Raw genomic sequence first — 17605 nt, 5'->3', positions numbered from 1 at the left:
AGGCAATACTACCCTACCTTCCAAATGCCTTAGGGAAGACTCGGAGTTCCATAAATAATTAGGACGGAGAATGAAAAAACTGCCTTGAAAATGGTAGAAAATTATTGGATGGTAAATGCGAAAATTGTTTGCGTAGCATTCGATTAGGTTAGCAGAATACCATTAGTCATAACAATGCCCGTCTTAGGGGTTACAGTGCAGCATGTTTGTTCATATTAAAGTTTAGATACCAAGCGCATGCTTTAGGGACATTTAGTTGCGAATACACTATCAAACTTTAAAGGTGACATGTTTCTCAAATCCCCTCTAGAACTTACCATCTGCGTAATAGTAGTATCAAAAGTGAGTTACGTCACACATAATCATTTCTTTTAACTTAAGGGCTTTAAATTATAGAATATGGGGAGAACTAACAAAATTGCCATAGGTAATTTGGGTAATCGATGCGTACAATCAAATGCTAGGTACTTGATTTCCTAGTCATTCACATTTTGCATTATCAGAGCTGACAGGCCCTTTAAAATTATTGTCTTGGTGAATGATTTAGCCACATCACCTATAAATTACCTTGTGCCTTAGTGTTTATGTAATATTAAGGTATAAATTCGTGAAATAATTAGGCAAATAACCCTCTTGACCTTGACCGTTGTGTCGATTGTCTGTGCTTAGTGTATGAGTGATGGAAGATCTTGTGCGCAAGTTTCAATGTCTTTCCCAAGAATGGAACAAGAAGAACCATGATTTAACTGCTTGCCAAGAAAAACTGGAAAAGTTGACGGTACTTCTTCCCTAGTTTAATACTTTTTAAGCTTGACTTGACGCGTTTTTGTTATATGCCAAATCGTGAAACATTCGCCTCTAAAAGGGAGCTTCTCATTGCACGTGAGCTGTTTCCTAGAATTAATGTTGTTTGAAGGTGATACCCTGGAGATTGGCGCTATTTTATCTCTCGAGAAACGTGATATGGCTGCCTTCGAACGTTATATGTCACAATTGAAATGTTACTACTGTGATTACAAGTACGTTATTGGTTTGTAATCACTCGTCAATGTCCAGAGTCAATTTGCCTGGTTCTCCTTACAAATATGAATTGTTTGGGTTGAATCTGCTACGCCTACTCGCACAAGGAAGATTGGCTGAGTTCCACACAGTAATTACTCCTTTCGCCTAATTAGTTGTGTTAGGAAGTTGAGCGTTTATCATCAGAAGAAATTAATGCAAATGCCTACATCAAGCACCCACTTTCAATGGAGCAATACTTGATGGAGGGTAGTTTTCATAAAGTGTTCCTCTCTAAAGGAAATGTTCCATCGGAACGTTACAACTACTTCATTGACATCCTCCTAGATGCTACTAGGTACGTAATTGATGTTACTTTACGGTATTAAAGAGATGAAGTAGCTTCGTGCATTGAAGTTGCCTACGAAGAGCTCTCCGTTGAAGAAGCAACTAAGGCGCTATTTTTTACCAAACCAGAACAAATGAAGATCTATGCGAAACAGGTACCATCTGGTGACTGTTATATTAGTGCATTTTAGCGTCAGTGGACTCAGGTTAACGGCAAGTATGTGTTCGCGAAGCCTAATAAGCAGACTGAAAATGCACTACCTGCTACTGACCTGGCGAAAATTCTTCTTTATTATACTCACGAATTAGAACAAATAATATAGTTTTGTGCACTTTGTTGATTTGTCACTTTATTACGTTAATTGAGTCTGCTTTCAGGACACAATAGATTACCTGCAAGTAATGACTATGATGTCTGTACAACTCGGGTGTTTATTTCCGGTGGATAGCTGTTTTTCAGTATTATTATGACTACTAATATGTCATGCTTTTTTTTTACAAAAACAGTACGTTCTAGTTTTGTAAACTGTTTTTGTTATGAGCTGAATAGGGTATGCGTTCTTTGTTGCTTCACATGTGACTCCAGTTTCCCTGAATAAAGTCAACGATATTTTTAAGCATTGCAATTTTGTGTGGTGGACAATAATGACAAAGCAACCTGTATTTTGATTGCCTCATGATTATCCTTCCACAAAGTGAATGGTTTTTGAACCCTAAGGATTCGTGTACTCAGTCTTGTGCGAACTCACAGCTGCCCTGGTTCCAATGTTCCAGTGATGGTCCACACTTCTTGCCCTCTTCGGGTGTTGTGATTAACGCATTGGGCCTGAAATGTTTGATCATTTACAACTGTTGACCTCGGTGACATCTGAAACACGATAAATTCCAAGTAAAACCCCTTTTTGGGTAGAAATCTTGTCGCGGCCGACATTTACTTGGACTTGCTCTTGTTTTGTGTAGGCTGTTCCGATTTAGTACATCGCTAACCTGGTCCACATATTCCTGATTGGAAGTGCAATAAGGTTTCTCGCGCTTGGCTGCTGCAGAATCTTAACCTTTGAGGCTCAATGTCTATTTTGTTCCCATTGATGAACAGAGTCGAGCGGACTTCGGCGCGTTTGTTACAGATTGCGATTTTAAACGCTCGTGTCTTGAATCTTTTCAATTGTTCACAAGTGTCTGTTAGACTTTAAAAAGGTTAAACTTGGGAGACGTTGGTTTTTCAAGATGGTTTTTGGAGCAGCCTTTGCCATTCTGTCTTGTACTCATTGATGACATTGGCAGGGTAACAGAATGGTCTTAGTTACCTGCAATGGTACCAGTTGGGATTGAGGTCCGTGCGAAATCACCGAGGGTCTGAGGGAATGCATTTCTTTTCGATTTGTCTATTCCGCGCGGATCCTGCAATTATAGGTTGTTTTAGAATGAAATAAATGAAATGCAGAGTCAGTCATTGGGTTAAATGCTACGATGTGTTGAATAACTCCTGATATCACTATCATTCAAAGTGCTCCAATGTGCTCGCTGACGATACTGACTACGTAAAATGCCATTTAACAATTGTGAGGCAGTTTATTTGTACGTTTGCAATTAATGTTTGCGACCCGCCATTATCCATCTTTATCATCCGTTGTACCACAGGCTTCAATGAATCCAATCAGGACATGAAACATCCTGTCCACCTCCATTCAAACGCATGAAATTTCGTCCTCTTTGTCGGTCCTCAATCTCGTTCATAAATTAAGAATAGGCTTTTCCATGTTGCCGTTTACACACTGTCGTCTCTGAGGTGTACTACTCTTGAAAAGCCGCGCCTACATCTACTGGTCGTTTTACTTGGGTGATTAGGAGGACCGACACGTCCCGTCGTTAAACTATTCTTTACTTGTGTTCCTTGTCAGCTGACGAATGAATAGCCGGAATGGCTATAAGATGTAATATATTCATATAGGCACAACCGAACGATTTAGCACGATAACTCAACATCATTCGGGCTTGCGATGTTGTACACCTAATTGCTGGGAGCAATTCAAACACTGACGAAGCGTTCTCGTGTGCATCTCTCCGAACATCTATGTCTCTAGCCTGCCTAGAGAGAACTCTTCGTCCTACCCACAGCTACGACCCATGTATCGATTTTTTCACAAAGAATCTGGAATCTTAGATGAAAAATTAGGACTGTTAGGGAAGGCCGATTACAACACGATCATCCAAGCGGGTGTGCGCGTAGAATGTAACGATTGTGCCTCCATGATAGCTTCATGCAAAACTCCAAAAGTATCCGCTACCCTATAAATGTGGGGCTTAAATTGGCCATACCCGTCCTCATCTTAACTCAGGTAAAGATTAACTTGAGTATTAGCCCTTTCGGCTGGAGATTCCTCAAAACTCAGTATGCGGATCTACTATTTCTCGTCCCACATTAGAATCCTCAGTGACGTAAACAATATAAAGTTTTCCATTCTACATCAAAGTCTGTTCTCTAAGATAACTAGAACGAGGGCAATTACAGGGTACAAGGAGTTGAGGTACCGTTACCATTTGGTACAATAGGCTATGATGCCGCATCATTTAAACCTAGAAATTCCGTCTGAAGTCTAATGCGATAAAAAGCATTTAACCTAATTTTTCTAGTGCCAACATGAAAAAATATACCTCCTTCACTTCCGTGAGATAAATCTGGGAATTCCTTTCAAAAAAAGTGAGATCCACTTTTGCATTTCTATTTTACGATATTTGGTGGAAACGAATATTTGGCCAATAGGATCGCTTGAAATTAAGAGTAGAAAATAAACAATCAAACTGGTAACCAGACTTATTACGCCTTGTAAATGCTCTAGTCCAACATGAGTGGTATTAATGCTTTAGGTACCCCAAGGTCATTACGCAATATTCTTCGAGCCACTGATTCATTGGGTAAAGGGTAGATCATCCGATTAACTTATGCTGCTCCCCTTTTCCGTACATGCCTTTATTTCGACCTAGTTAAGCGTGCTGGTTTGTAATCCATTTAATACGTCGTATTTTTCAACAATAAATGTTTTCGATTCAGCTTCCCAGTTCGGTTTTGTAAAGGAAAAACTAAATCCCGCGCATTAATTTGCAAAATGTTTGAAATTCACGTAACGTAAAGCGATGCCCACTTATTTATAAAGATGGTAACAACTATTGGATATTTCGCACATATGTTAATGATCAAGTTCGTCGTTTATTCCCACACGAATCATAAACAAATTAGGTTTTGCTCTAAATTTTTGGGGGATAAATCAGGGTAGCAACCGAATTGTACATGGAACAGGATGTGGGACGTTAAAAGCAGTCCACGAAGGAATGTAGGAAAAATGAGTTATCGTTTCGCGCTCTTTAAACAAGAAACCACTCGACAAAAGAAATACCTCCAGGCCATAATTACACTTTTCCCATTGTTAATTTACGAAATATGGTGTCTCTGAAGGGTAGGCGCAGCGAAAATGAAACAGGCTACCCCGACCCCAAGTAAACGGGACCCACAACCCACCCGCTGCGTAAGGTCGAGATCAGCCTTGGGACTTTGCCGTCTCACAAAACTGTTACCTTCAAACTGTTTCGATGAGCAGCTACTGGCTATACCTCTCACCTTGCCCCGTTGGCAAACGATGCTCCGTCTGTGTATCACATCCTACCCATTGACAACAAGGTACAAGCTTCGCGGCCTCCAAAAACTGCGTAGCATAACAGTGTTGTTGAATGAAATAGGCTCATCTCAGTCATCTTATGTCTGCTGCAAAATATCAAGCCTTGTTCAACTTACCCATGAGCTCCCGCAATGCAAATGAGGAATTCAATATCACTTATTAAACTTCGATATATTGTAAAGAAATTGATTGAAAAAATAATGGGATCTCCGTCCAGCTACCAAGAAGGTTCTCCAAATCGCTTTATAATGTTAACATGTTCATCAAGGTCAGTTTGTGCCTTTGTTCTCATATAAAAGATTGGACAATCACGGCTAAAGTATAAAACAGTGCACATTAACATTCAGAGTTAACGGATTCTGACTAAATAAAACCAGAGACCAATATCAATTCTCATACTCATTGGTCCATAAAAGTAAGCTAATGTAGAATGCACGATAGGTGCTTTAAAGGAAATGAATGGACGCAAGAGGCTGTTTAGACTACAATGGCCTAAGCGCTTTTAAAAGATGACGTAGGAAACAATTAACCGTGCGCATTGAGGTACGAAAGGAAATTAATTAGCACCACAAATTAGCGAGAGTATTCTGATGATTTATTGTGACGAAGATGCAAAGGATAAAGGGGAAAGTAGTGGCATACTACTGTGATATCCGTTCCGCAACATTCATGTTGAAATAGGTTATAAAAACAAAAACGACCCAAAATCTGACGGAACATTTCTTCAAATCGTATTAGGAACTAGAGAACAAACACCGACTGACCTAGCGCAGATGACCTGCTCGTGGATGCTGCCTTGACAGCGCTGACACTCGGTCCAAAGACGAGCGTAGCGAGCCTCCAATGAGCGCAGTCGCTCCGTCTCTTTCTGGTAAATCTCGGAGGCCCGTGGCTGGCAGTATGTGCACAGCGCCTCAGCTAAGTGTAAAATTGTGCAATTAGTACACCTATCTGTTAAAAACTGTTCAAATTTCGCAAGGTGTAAGGAAATTCGCACTAAACAGACGGCAACTAATGGATGAAATATATCTTGTCGAAACCGTGTAAGTACTATAATGCTGGTTATACAAGACTTTTCTACCATCAACATGGATTGCTAACACAGCTTACTTTCACGATCCTTAGGAAGAAGGGACCTGCACCCAACGCACGATACACGCTTTTGCGTGAATGCGGACAACTGGCCGACTTTTGAATGAACAACCGACTTCACTAGTGTATGCTCTCCGGCTAAAATATAATACAGAGATTGAAATTTGAAAACAGCCTACAATGCCACACAGTTACTTTAAGTGGCCGAAATCAATCTCACTTTGTTATCAGGATCCAAATGAATGAAGAAATAACAATATATATTAAATGGGCACAACTATGGGCAGGAAAAAGGAGTGGCGTAAAAACTGACTCAATAGCGCCGACTTGGCTTTGGCCTCGCCGAGAATTGGCTCGAAGATGCGCATGAGGGGATTCGCCAGCTGATTCTCGAGGTAGTATTTAGCATCGATGGGGATGTTGTGCTGCAGCACGTAGAGTGGATCCTCGGCCTTGGCGTAGGCGGCGGTGTTCTTGCTGCCCACAGAGGTAATGACGTAAGGCACCCGGTCGCCCAGCTGCGGGGCTGAGCCGGGATCGCGCTTACGAATCTTATTAGCCAGTTCCACGTGGGCTTGTTTACCGGTGTACTCCTCGTCGGTTTTCGTCAGCTCTTTGCTTATCACTAATTGGGCGATATCAATCCGGTTACAGAGCAGATCCGAAATCGTGCGCTGGGCGTAGCTCACTGCAGCTGAGGGGTCCCTGGAAGACGTACACAGTCCAATGAAGATCCAAGGTAATTCCTTCTGCTCCCATAAAGAGAGAAAGTCATCACAGGTGAATGCTTAGAAGCCCACGATTTGACTTGGTAACGTAAAGCATGATTAACCCAAATGACTATAATACTTACTTGGAAACTTACCGCATCCAATATTCACGTTTACCTTTGGTAACTCGGACAAGGAAACACAAAACAGATGTTGCATTTCCCAAAGTCAATTTTTGCTTAGGCACGCATAAACCCTATGACCAAGTTTACTTTCAAATAAATAATCCGGATTCCCACAGTTTGATAATTTAGCTCTTTCAACAATGGTGATCGACAATGGGCGTGGGACTTGGTAAATTCAAATACAATAGGATCACGATATAGGCACGAGAATCCCACCTGTCAATGAGGATGCGCTCGAGACAAGCGTTCACGAGATTAGCCACGAGGGGACTGTTGTCTCGTCTGACCGTTTCAATACCTTTGCAATCCATCTTGTCGTACTTATCCGGTTTCGTAAAATAGAGACCCGCATACCGCTTCTTGTTTATAAGCAAGTAAGGGAAGTAAACCTAAAATGGATTGGAAGTGCACAAATTTCAACACATTCTGCCCAGATTTTATCAGCTAGAAAGATAAAAGACTACCAAGCCACTTGAGAACATCCAAATAGATGTATGGGCCTCACCTACTCTTACAACAACAAAGGAGTCATTTTAAAAAATACCCATCCCTAAGCTGTATCTATTTTGTGAAATTGGAACATGTGAACTGGTGGAACATACGTAAAAAGCAGTGTACTTATGTAAATTAACGAATTTGCTTGACAAAAAAATAAATGCTCAAACCCACCTTTTCAAATTCCAGCTTGATGGGATTCAAAAATTTGCCAGATATGTACTCAGCGCCTTCACGGCCCAACTGCATGGCTTCCTCGACGGTTGAAACCCCGAACTTGCACATAACGGAATCCGTATCGCCGTATATTACCTGAACAAGTCCGTAGAGAAAAAGTACATTAAATGGTTCATCAAAATAGACAAAGCTAGCGAACTTCCATTGAGTCGAGAGGCCTCAAGCTAGTAAAACGAACCCAAACAAATAAATCGCATAGGGCTAATAATAATAATAAAAGGCAAAATATTTAACGCATGGAAAGATGTGCACCTTTGCATCACTTTTATAGCCATTTCCGGTAGTAAATTTTTCTTCTAGTAAACGTTTAGTTTCTTCAATCATTTCCCGACCAAAACCCGAAATGGAGCTGGAGATCTCGAGACAGGGCAGTTTCCCAACATGAGCACCTGTAAAACCGTAGACAGAGTTGGCGCTCACTTTGAGCGCTAGCTGACGACCATCAAGAACTCGCCGCCTGAATTGGTCCGTTTCTGCAGCCATTTCACGTTTGGCTCTATAGAAAAGTCGACTCCTCAGTAAGAAGGCTAAATAACTCGTTATTCCAGGAGGCTTATTGACTAAGCAACAGATCAACCCAACGACTAACAGTATTGAGAGCCTAGACTTGAGAGAAATGGAGAGTTTGAAACTAAAATACCTCGATTCCATGAACTGGTCTAGGATAGAACAATAACATCATGTTCAATTTTAGTGATAAAAGGTGTAAACCTTGATGCAAGTTTTTTAGATACTAACACACCTCAACTGTATTTAAGTTGCCTTCGAGGACTTTAATTAAAGCAGCAAAAATGATGTTGCTGACTCACTTCATCCTAGCTTCCAGCAGTTGTTCAAGAACACATGGCAAGAGTCCCTTGCGAATATGTTTTTTGACAAAGTACGCCCCTGTAGGTGTTCTTATATAGTCATCTGGACCAAGATTATAATTGGCCAAAAGACCGCCTATTCCTCCTGAAGCAGAAATATCCTCCGGCCTTAAGAATGTCGTGTAGCACAAGTTGTGGGCAACCATAATGCTCGGATATAGGCTGGAGAAATCTAGGGTCGCAATGGGCTCATTGTAGAAGCCGCGTCGAGGTTCGATAACAGTCCCACCCACATACTCGTCACCCTGATCTGGTCTCTGGGTTGGCAAGAGGAGACCGTGCTCCCTCGCTTTTCGCAAGAGTTGAGAAATCACCTGCAGAGTTGACAAAGCGGACGTGAAGTAAACATTATGGAGATGAAGGCCAATACAATGAGACATGGGCTATCACTAACATTGTGAAGTGTCGTTTTGATGAACGGAATGATAATTCCGCTTAGTATTCAGACTGTATGGAGCAGCAAATAACTATACCTTAACTTGTTGGCCTCGCTTCAACAGATAGGCGATAGGAACACCAGTAACTCGAGCCATCTCAACACTATTCGCAACAGACATCAGTTTATCCAACAGGAGCAGAGGTAGGTAGGCGTCTTTCAGGCAGTATACGGCCAAACGTCGGCGTGTTTGGTCATTTCCGTTTTGAAGATCATTAATAATGCTGTGATGCACATCTTCCTTTTGCTTTTTTAGGAAGTGATAACTAACTGCGTTCAGAGTATAACTTCGCAATTTGTAATCTCTTAATAATACCTAAAGAGAAAAATCGAATGTTCACTAAATATTAAAGCCAAACTCAACTCTTAGTACTCTTTACGGCAGAACAAGCAACAAACTCGGGGTCATGGTGATTCAAAGCCACAAAAGTACTTGCATAGTATTGTCTGGGTTATTTTTTCAATAATGAAGAACTTCTGAATTTAAACCAGCGACGCACAACATTCACATTTTCATACCTGTAATAGATCAAATTGAATGCGCCCATCAATAGACACGTACTTGTTTTCCCGCCTGCCCATCTGTTTCGAATGGATTAGGCTTTCACGCACAACGGACTTGGACCCGAGCACACGTCCCAAGAAAGGAAATGAACTCACTTTCAGATGATTGCATCGATTCACTAGATAGGGGAGGTCAAAATTCTGCATATTGTATCCCGTAATCATGTCTGGATCAACTTCTCGAACGAAGTGAGCCCATCTCTGTACAAAAAAAGCAAAGAAGCGATAGGATCCATTGTGAAAAATAACCATTGGATAGTTGTCACCTTAATTTGAGGGGCACTAACCAGGAAATTTGCATGTTATGCTATGCTTCAGGCAGTTAGGCATAAAACCTAATGTTACGGCAAAAGCAAACGCTTAAAAAATAGCAAAGCATTGAAGGGTTGAAATAGCGAAACCTAAATAAGCTTGTTTACAGAAAGCATTTCAGCTTCCGTTGCAAAGCAGATGACACGTGAGCCAACGATGGGAGCGCAGGTATTAAGCGTAAAAACATTTCGAATAAAAGGCTTTGAATCACCGTATCTGATGACCATATTGGCTATCTGAATAACAGCATCATGCTCTGGGACTGGAAAAACACCTAAACGGAAAAACAACGCATTACCAACAACGTGATAAGCGGAAAAAACCGTCGCACCACATATATCGCCTTCGTATGCCTGATTTATGGGAAACAAATTATTGAGATGTTAGGGGTAGTAAAGATACAAACACATAAGGTTACACATTTCCCTCAGCTAGTAGATTCATAGAGAATTTTTGCATTACATAGATACAAAAAGCAAAAGTCATAAGATGGAGGCAATAGTGTTGTCAGGAATTATCAACATGGGCAAACGGATCGAGTTCAGTAATAATGTGATTATTCGATGAACAGAAAACCCTGGTGAAATATGAACTGCTATAACTGTTGGGAAAAAACCTTCGGAAATTAGTGATTTAACTGAGGCCTACTAATTTGAAGAGCCAATTAGATCTAACTATCACCTCTTCGACCGGCACATTCAATATCGAAACTGAGAATCCTAATGGGCGCGATCTTGTTCCATTCGCCCTCGGTGGGGTAAACTGTGACATCATTCCACGCAATATCGACCTCCAATTGGCATCTGGTCTGTCCCGTAACAGAAGAGAGGAATCCACCAGTGGGCTGCGCAATGCTCGTCTCTTTCGGCAGCACTTTAGAAGGTGATATAATCTGACTTTTCTGTCGTAAGAGGTACCTGCCCGCAGGCAACTCGACCCAAGAGCATCCAGTCATGTTGATATCAACCATGAAACGCGTTTCAAAGTCGACATTGGCCTCAAAAGGCGCGTAAGACTAGGGAACAGCAAGTCATTTCAAATGGAGACAGGAGAGAAAGCGCTCCGAAAGTGAAAACTCACACAATCAGAAAAGACACCAAATGAAAAACCATTTTCGAGGAGGCGCCTTGCAGTGGCAATGAATCGAGGAAGAGCAAGCACAATTCGGATGAATTTGGACTTGGCGTTACCATGAAAACCGAATATACCTAAGGGGTTTAAAATGCACGAACATTAGACGAAAAAACTGGCATCAATCTGAAGCTGAAATGTCAAGAGTCAACACGTATTTCGAATCTGCGTTCATTAATGCCTAGGCTTCAGGCTACTTACGCTAGTGCCTTAAAGTAAAATCCACTAAGGCAAATTTCGAGTAACAACACAGACATTTGAGGAGCTCGGTAAAGTTAACCGAAGATAAACAGAAATTAGGTAATTCGTGTAAGATAGGTTGGTCTAAAGAAACTGTTGCTTACTTTCCTTTTCCTCAAGTTCTACATTAAGGACCAAATCTTTAAGACCTTCTGATTGGTTTCCCTTCAGTTCCCGATGAAGAGCAAGGTTCAACTGCCTACGGAATTCTATAAGATGTTTCTCCATGAAGTGTTGTGGTGCAGAAACATAAAAGTACGGCATAAACCCGTGAATATGAGCCACAACGCTGTGCCCCTTCTCCGATACTCCGTAAACGCGGATGATCGGTACTGGACTGTGATTAGGACCGGGCATAGCCGACAGCTTTTGACCCTAAAGTGTACCCAAACATACATTGAAGCGGATTAGTTTATGTGGCTGAAAATGACGGATGTCGATGAGATGTAACCAGACTACTATAACCTTATAAAAGTCAATATCCATCTGTTGGAAAACTAGTTTCTCGTTCGCCACATCAATAGGCAGGACTGGAGGTCTTAACCAAGTTTTGGGAAAAGTCATCTTGGTGTCGGCAGTCACAACATCGCTTTCATCAACAAGAATGTCTTCATCAGCAGCTTCAGCCTCATCGAGAATCATGAGCTCCTCCTCAAAAGTTGGTGGCTCAACCTCCTCATCGACATCATTCCCAGGTCTTAAAAGGACAACATTAATCGGACATCTGAAACGTTTGAGTACACTTGAGAGCATGTTTAGGAAAGTGGGAACCTAGTTATCGCAATGTAAACTTTGTGACGAATGCGATTATCATTCAGGAAAGTGTGTGTAGTCACACAAAAGTTAACAAACGAACACCAATACAAGAAGCAAGCAAAATAAATATCTGTGAAAGACAACGACGCCGCGAATTCACAAGTAATTCTGCGTGTCTACTACGAAATATCGAATTTCAAGGGAAGGCCACCTGTCACGAAAAAACCCATAAGCAAAAGAATTACCTGCTGTGCTTCATTGTAGACCTCTGCGCATGGGTGAAATTCAACGACTTACAGTACGCACTCATAAGATAGCACGACTACTCACAAACTTTTTTCATAATCACGCCACGAATTCGAATAGACCAATGGGAAATACGGCATCTCCATCTAGTTAACTAATTAGGATAATCTAGTGAAGCGGTGCGGATACCCTATAAATGTTCACAATGACTAGTTACATGCTGGCGTAAATTGTTTCAGTAAAAACCTAGTTGTACCAACTCATCAAATGTCATTCGTCACATGGTGGTAAGAAGGTACATTAAATTGAGTTGTACCGGGTGAAACAAAGATCAGCGCTTCAATAAACAAAAGACACAATCTTTCGCTTCTTTTAAAAACCCTAAAAGTCAACGAAATGGCGAAAGTGCTACTGTGGTTTATTAAAGTGATACTTGTGTCTGCACCTCCAATGCAAAGTTTTAGCTAACAAATGCCCTTCACTCTTCTATAAGTATTTTGTGTTTTGAAGGTCATTAAAGGCTTTATTTACCCTCTGCTGCAAAGCCCGCTTTTGATATTTGGAAGCGCGCTACTCAAGCTGGCACTTTAATGATCGACTCCTGATTTGAGGTCGTGCTCTGGGTTCTTTTATCAGTTGACCTAAAGCTAGATGATTTTTTCAATATTTTTTGGCACTAACAAGCCCTAATGTTTATGATTTAGGTGGATTTGCGCATGGTTGCCTTGCTACATGCACAGCAAATGCTTAGTGAATTGTTCCAACTGTTTTTCTTTTTTGGTGCTAAATAATAAGTAACGGCTGTTGCATGCGAAATTTCCATGTCGATTTGATCAAGCCGCTCATGGTCTAATGTAGATGGAACCGTCTGTCAAGATCTCGCCGACGACATCCCAGGCGATATTGCTACACTTTGCTCTTGATATTACGCATGAAATGAAGGGAATTCTCGTTGGTTCGGTACTATTACTGCATCTCATTTTGATTTTCCTTAGTTAAAAGTGCCTGACGTTTTTGTTGTGACCATAATCCCACTTTCGTCAAATCAGAATGTAAACTGTTCGGTGATTGAGTCCAGATGTCAGGTAATGTTTCTTATATTCCAGTTTATTATGCTGGTTTCTTTGCAAAGACTCTAGATTGTTTGTAAGCTGGTTCTCTTTAAGATAGCTGCCACTTTTATGAACAGTTCTACCGCTGTTCCGTTTTCTTAAGGGGTATGCATTAATGGCGAACTGATTATAATCCTTTAAAGGCTTGTATCTATAAGAACTTTATAAACAGTCGATGTATCCGTGCTTATTCATATTATGACTATATGCCTGTATTCAACGCATGGTATAGGTTTTATGGTGCACATCAGATTATATCCAGTTTTGTGAAGAAGCCTTAATATTTGAAATAGCATTTCACCGACGCATGTTGTGAAACAACCGCTTTGTTTTTGCGTATGTTGTTTACTGACTTAATTCATCCCTTGCTAGAATAGGGTTGTTTGAATGCTCTACGAATTTTAAACTGATGCATCTTAGCGATCTTTTTCAAAATCACCTTTGTTCATACAAAATGTTTTCATATTGCAGGATTTCAGTCGGTCCACTGGAGCCCAACTTGGCGTAGTTGGCTGGTATCATTCTCACAACGACCTTAATACAGCCTTAACTAAGCAGGATATTGACTTTCACTTGAAATTTAAGGCCAAGTTCCCAAACTCTGTCGCTTTGGTGGGTTTGTTCGGTAGACGTTCAGGTGATCAACTGGTAAATTTCCCAGATTGTTTTATCAAAATAAGATTTGTTTCTTAAGGCTACTTTGGGCAATTTAACCAGGGGTAAACTAGTTGAGTTGTAGTTCCTATTTTTTCTTAAAAAGGCAAGCGTTTCGATTGATGCACTATTACCGCACTGGGAATGTACGCGCATGAGATGTTCTGATGGCAATTTTAGGCAAGAGTGATGTCATTTACTGCCTACCAGTGTGATTTAAATGAGAACCCGGTTCAAATCCAATGTTTAGTCAGGCCACTTCTTTTGAATTCCTTCTCGTCAAAGTACTACGCAGTCGCCTGCCTCGCCCTCGAAAGTGTTCTCAAAATCGCGGAGGAGTACGTTAGTCAACAAAAAGGTGAGAAAGGCAAAGCTCGATTTGGCGATCGCTTGTTTATTCCGTAGAATTGTCGCATAGATTATGAAGGAGTCTTTACTCTCCAGCCACAAATGCTGTTACTTCTCATTTATTGATAATTCCTGACCATTTGATTTTGAATTGTTTCTCGAAATTGACTCTTGTGAAGAGGCTTTGTTAATGTTTTCACTTTTGCTGATAAATATTGGAGTAGCGATATTTAGGTAAAAGAAATATCTAACGTGTTGGTGGTCTGTAATTCTTTTTAGAAGGTTCGAGCTATCTGGATTCTACAATACTTAAGCCGATTCTAGTGACCCTCCAATCCATGATTGCGTGGACGAACGACTTATAGCTAAGGTTCTGGTGAGGAGAACCGAGGCTCAAGTAACGTCTCTCAATATTTTTATGCTTTTGACTATTCCTCTTGTGTATTGAACTTTAAAAAAATTTTCCACTCCAGCCTTCTACCCTTAAGAGAGTACTTTTGCTCTGATCACTCGATGGCGTTAGAATAGGTAAACTAGTGTTTTAGTTAACATTCGCCGTGATAGTCACTTCAAATGAACTGTACCAATTTTTTCCACCCTGTTTGGTTGTTTCTTGTCTGTAGAGGGAGTGATGTGATCTGAATCAATCTGTGTTCAGGGTATTTACTCCTAGGTTAGCTGTAGGTGCGGCCGCGGGGCTCAGAGAGGAGTGTGTCTACTCGAGAGGCCTGCCTTCTATGGACAAGGAGCTTGCATCCATTTTCGAGATAAGGTGGTTTTATACAAGGTCATCTATAACGTTCGGTGTTTTAATGATGTCCCACAAACGAGAGTGCACTCTGGATATAAGTGGCTCCAACGAGGGGCATTTGACTGCCTTTGCCTGTTCCGGATATCACCGCAGGTTGTGGCATGGGCGGGCTGAGTTGTATTGTGAGGAATGCAGCTCGGTATTTTGATATGTTTACCACAAAAACGGTATTTCTGACTTCTATTCTCGTAAAATCCTTTTCAAATGTATTGTGCAAGTACCATCGGGTCGAATGGTAATATTTTCATTATTTCTCCTACCAGCGGCTTCAGACCCTTGGGTAGAAACGATTGAGTAGAGGAAGGCATCTTGTATTTGCACAGTTTGCATAATGTTTTGCGAAGGGTCAGCGTCAGTTTCCTCGTTAGGATGTGGCAGCATCATGTCACTCACGAGGTTGGTGTGCACTGGTCGCTTCCCACCCAAAAGCATATTAAGCTAAACGTACATTACATACCTTCTCGTCATGTTGAGTCCCGTCCCCGGTCCTTCCTCTGGAAATTGCTTCCTTACACGTTATTTTCAATGAGCTTTTTTCCTCTTAGTATGCAGATGCCACCTTCGTACCCAACCGGTGATGCACCTTTATAAGGCCCCATTTTGTGGTGGACTGTGATTGGTTGTGCACGGATTTGTGTGATGCGAACTAAGTTGTTTGGTAATGAGGTGATCTTCGTCACTCGAAATACATCATGGCTTTAAGGGTGGTAAAAGTTGCCACTTTCCCGACAGGTGGAACAACTTTCCAGAGAAGAACTAGGTCTCCCTTTTATTAGACTAAACTGTGCTTACCTGGTGTGTGACTGGCGCAGGTGTTTACGCACGAGGTTAAGCATTCATCGCATCTCGCCTTTAAGTCGCTGTGCACACCCGTGGACCTTACGGGTTCAGTAACCACCGCTCCCTCTAACGAGAGCTTAGTGACAAGCCTGATCTTGTAGGCAATCTAACGTAGACTCTGTTCCGGAGTATCTCGACCGAAGACAAGCATGGGATTCGGGCATATGATACAATACTAAGAGAACAGTCCAGTCAGAGAAGTGCATAAGCCTTAAATAGCGGGTGCTGCATTGCAGGATCCAAAAGGCATGGCCTGAGATTCACAAAACCTATTTGTTAATATTAAAACTTCTTCCCCCCTATGTGGTTCTTCCATCACTTTCCAACATTCAAATCGGGAATCCCTCATGCAAAATTGCCTTGACTCGTGTAGGAAGCTTAACGAGTCGTTTACGCGAGGTAGCAAAGTCTCGATGACTGAGTTTGACTTTCTGTAATTGACGCACAGACGGAGACTTTCACCTTTTTATTGACTGAAGCAATCGGCAGGGTTGATAGCGATTTGGAGAGCCTTAGGGCCTTAACTTACAGCATCTCATTGACTAGACCGTTCACCTATCCAGCAGAAATGCGGTATGCGTCAGGATGTGCACCCGATCATTTTATCCTCGTCGGTGTCCATTGTGTGTTTTACGATGCTTGTTCGTCCCAGCATCCAGCCATGGGATTATACTCTCATGCTCCACCAGTAACTTCTAAAGCTCTTTCCTTTCACTAGCGGCGATGAGTAAGGCGAGGACATAACCCACTGAGGTTGTACGTAGGTATTGCTGCGGCTTCGAATAAAAAATCTTAAATACCATTGACACATCCTCGGTGACGAGAAGGCTACCGAGACTTTAGTGTCATTTGCAAGATTTAGGACACTCCCAGTGCTGCGTGGGAAATCGGCCCCATCTACCAACGTCCCTCCTGCTGCTAATCGTGGCTTGTTAGACAGTAAAACAATTTTAATGTAGCGTCCTGGGACTCCCCGAAGACGAAAGAAGACACAATACTCGGGCAGAATATATATTTAGCACGGAGAAGGTGTCTGGGATATTGGCATGGCCCAAAAGGCCAGCCCACCCAGCGAAGTACAAGGGGGCTAATTCAAAGTACAAAAGTGGCGCCTCACCAGAACCGAGGGATAAACCACTATCGTATTACATCAACATACTGATAACGGGGCGGAGCAGCCCCGGGGTTTACTGCTGATATAGCCGTACCAGAGACAAAGTTGAAGTCGCATTTGCCGTCCCTTCTCACTTCAGCTTGGAGATACAGACTGTTCGATCGAGAAGATTGAGTAAAGGACATCATGCTAGGTTGACACAATGTGGAAACTGTCGGCGGGACCAGATGTCACATCGGCCTCGTTGTTGGATGAAGTCTGCCCGAACATGAGGTTAATACAAAATGACAATCCATTGCAAAAAGGCAGATTTGAACAAGCGTACAACGCATAACGACTCGCACATTAAAAACGGCATAGAAATCTCTCAAAGGATGTGGCCCATTTGAAGAGCAAAAACGAATAGGAAAACAACTGTAATACTTTGGTTAC

General features: G+C 41.7%; 3 protein-coding genes across 3 annotated transcripts; 2 read left to right on the top strand and 1 right to left on the bottom strand. All coding sequences in view use genetic code 11, as the record gives it.

The window, feature by feature from the left end:
• Positions 1-679: 679 nt before the first annotated feature.
• Positions 680-1670, top strand: EGR_00176 (26S proteasome non-ATPase regulatory subunit; the record flags this gene model as incomplete). The annotated part of the gene is made up of 7 exons (XM_024489425.1): positions 680-778; positions 810-882; positions 917-1019; positions 1057-1150; positions 1185-1357; positions 1391-1502; positions 1539-1670. The coding sequence occupies 7 exons, from the start codon at positions 680-682 to the stop codon at positions 1668-1670; spliced, it is 786 nt and encodes a 261-aa protein (XP_024356103.1).
• A 3568-nt stretch (positions 1671-5238) lies between these two features.
• EGR_00175 (DNA polymerase delta catalytic subunit) lies at positions 5239-12358 on the bottom strand (the record flags this gene model as incomplete). Its single annotated transcript, XM_024489424.1, has 17 exons — positions 5239-5335; positions 5786-5939; positions 6132-6251; positions 6427-6818; positions 7225-7397; positions 7678-7815; positions 7993-8254; positions 8550-8923; positions 9083-9361; positions 9565-9810; positions 10029-10195; positions 10603-10724; positions 10839-10936; positions 11002-11129; positions 11397-11667; positions 11758-11989; positions 12294-12358. 17 exons carry the CDS (start codon positions 12356-12358, stop codon positions 5239-5241), a joined length of 3318 nt encoding a protein of 1105 aa, XP_024356102.1.
• Positions 12359-13152: 794 nt separating this feature from the next.
• On the top strand, positions 13153-14773 carry EGR_00174 (hypothetical protein; the record flags this gene model as incomplete). The annotated part of the gene is made up of 5 exons (XM_024489423.1): positions 13153-13254; positions 13290-13379; positions 13878-14054; positions 14241-14418; positions 14688-14773. The coding sequence occupies 5 exons, from the start codon at positions 13153-13155 to the stop codon at positions 14771-14773; spliced, it is 633 nt and encodes a 210-aa protein (XP_024356101.1).
• Between the last annotated feature and the right edge of the window lie 2832 nt (positions 14774-17605).

This window comes from Echinococcus granulosus (assembly GCF_000524195.1).
Source record: "Echinococcus granulosus chromosome Unknown EG_S00001, whole genome shotgun sequence".
NCBI classification, from domain to species: Eukaryota; Metazoa; Platyhelminthes; class Cestoda; order Cyclophyllidea; family Taeniidae; genus Echinococcus; species Echinococcus granulosus.
The sequence above is the reverse complement of the archived record's forward strand: the minus strand, read 5'-3'. Positions and strand labels throughout refer to the sequence as shown.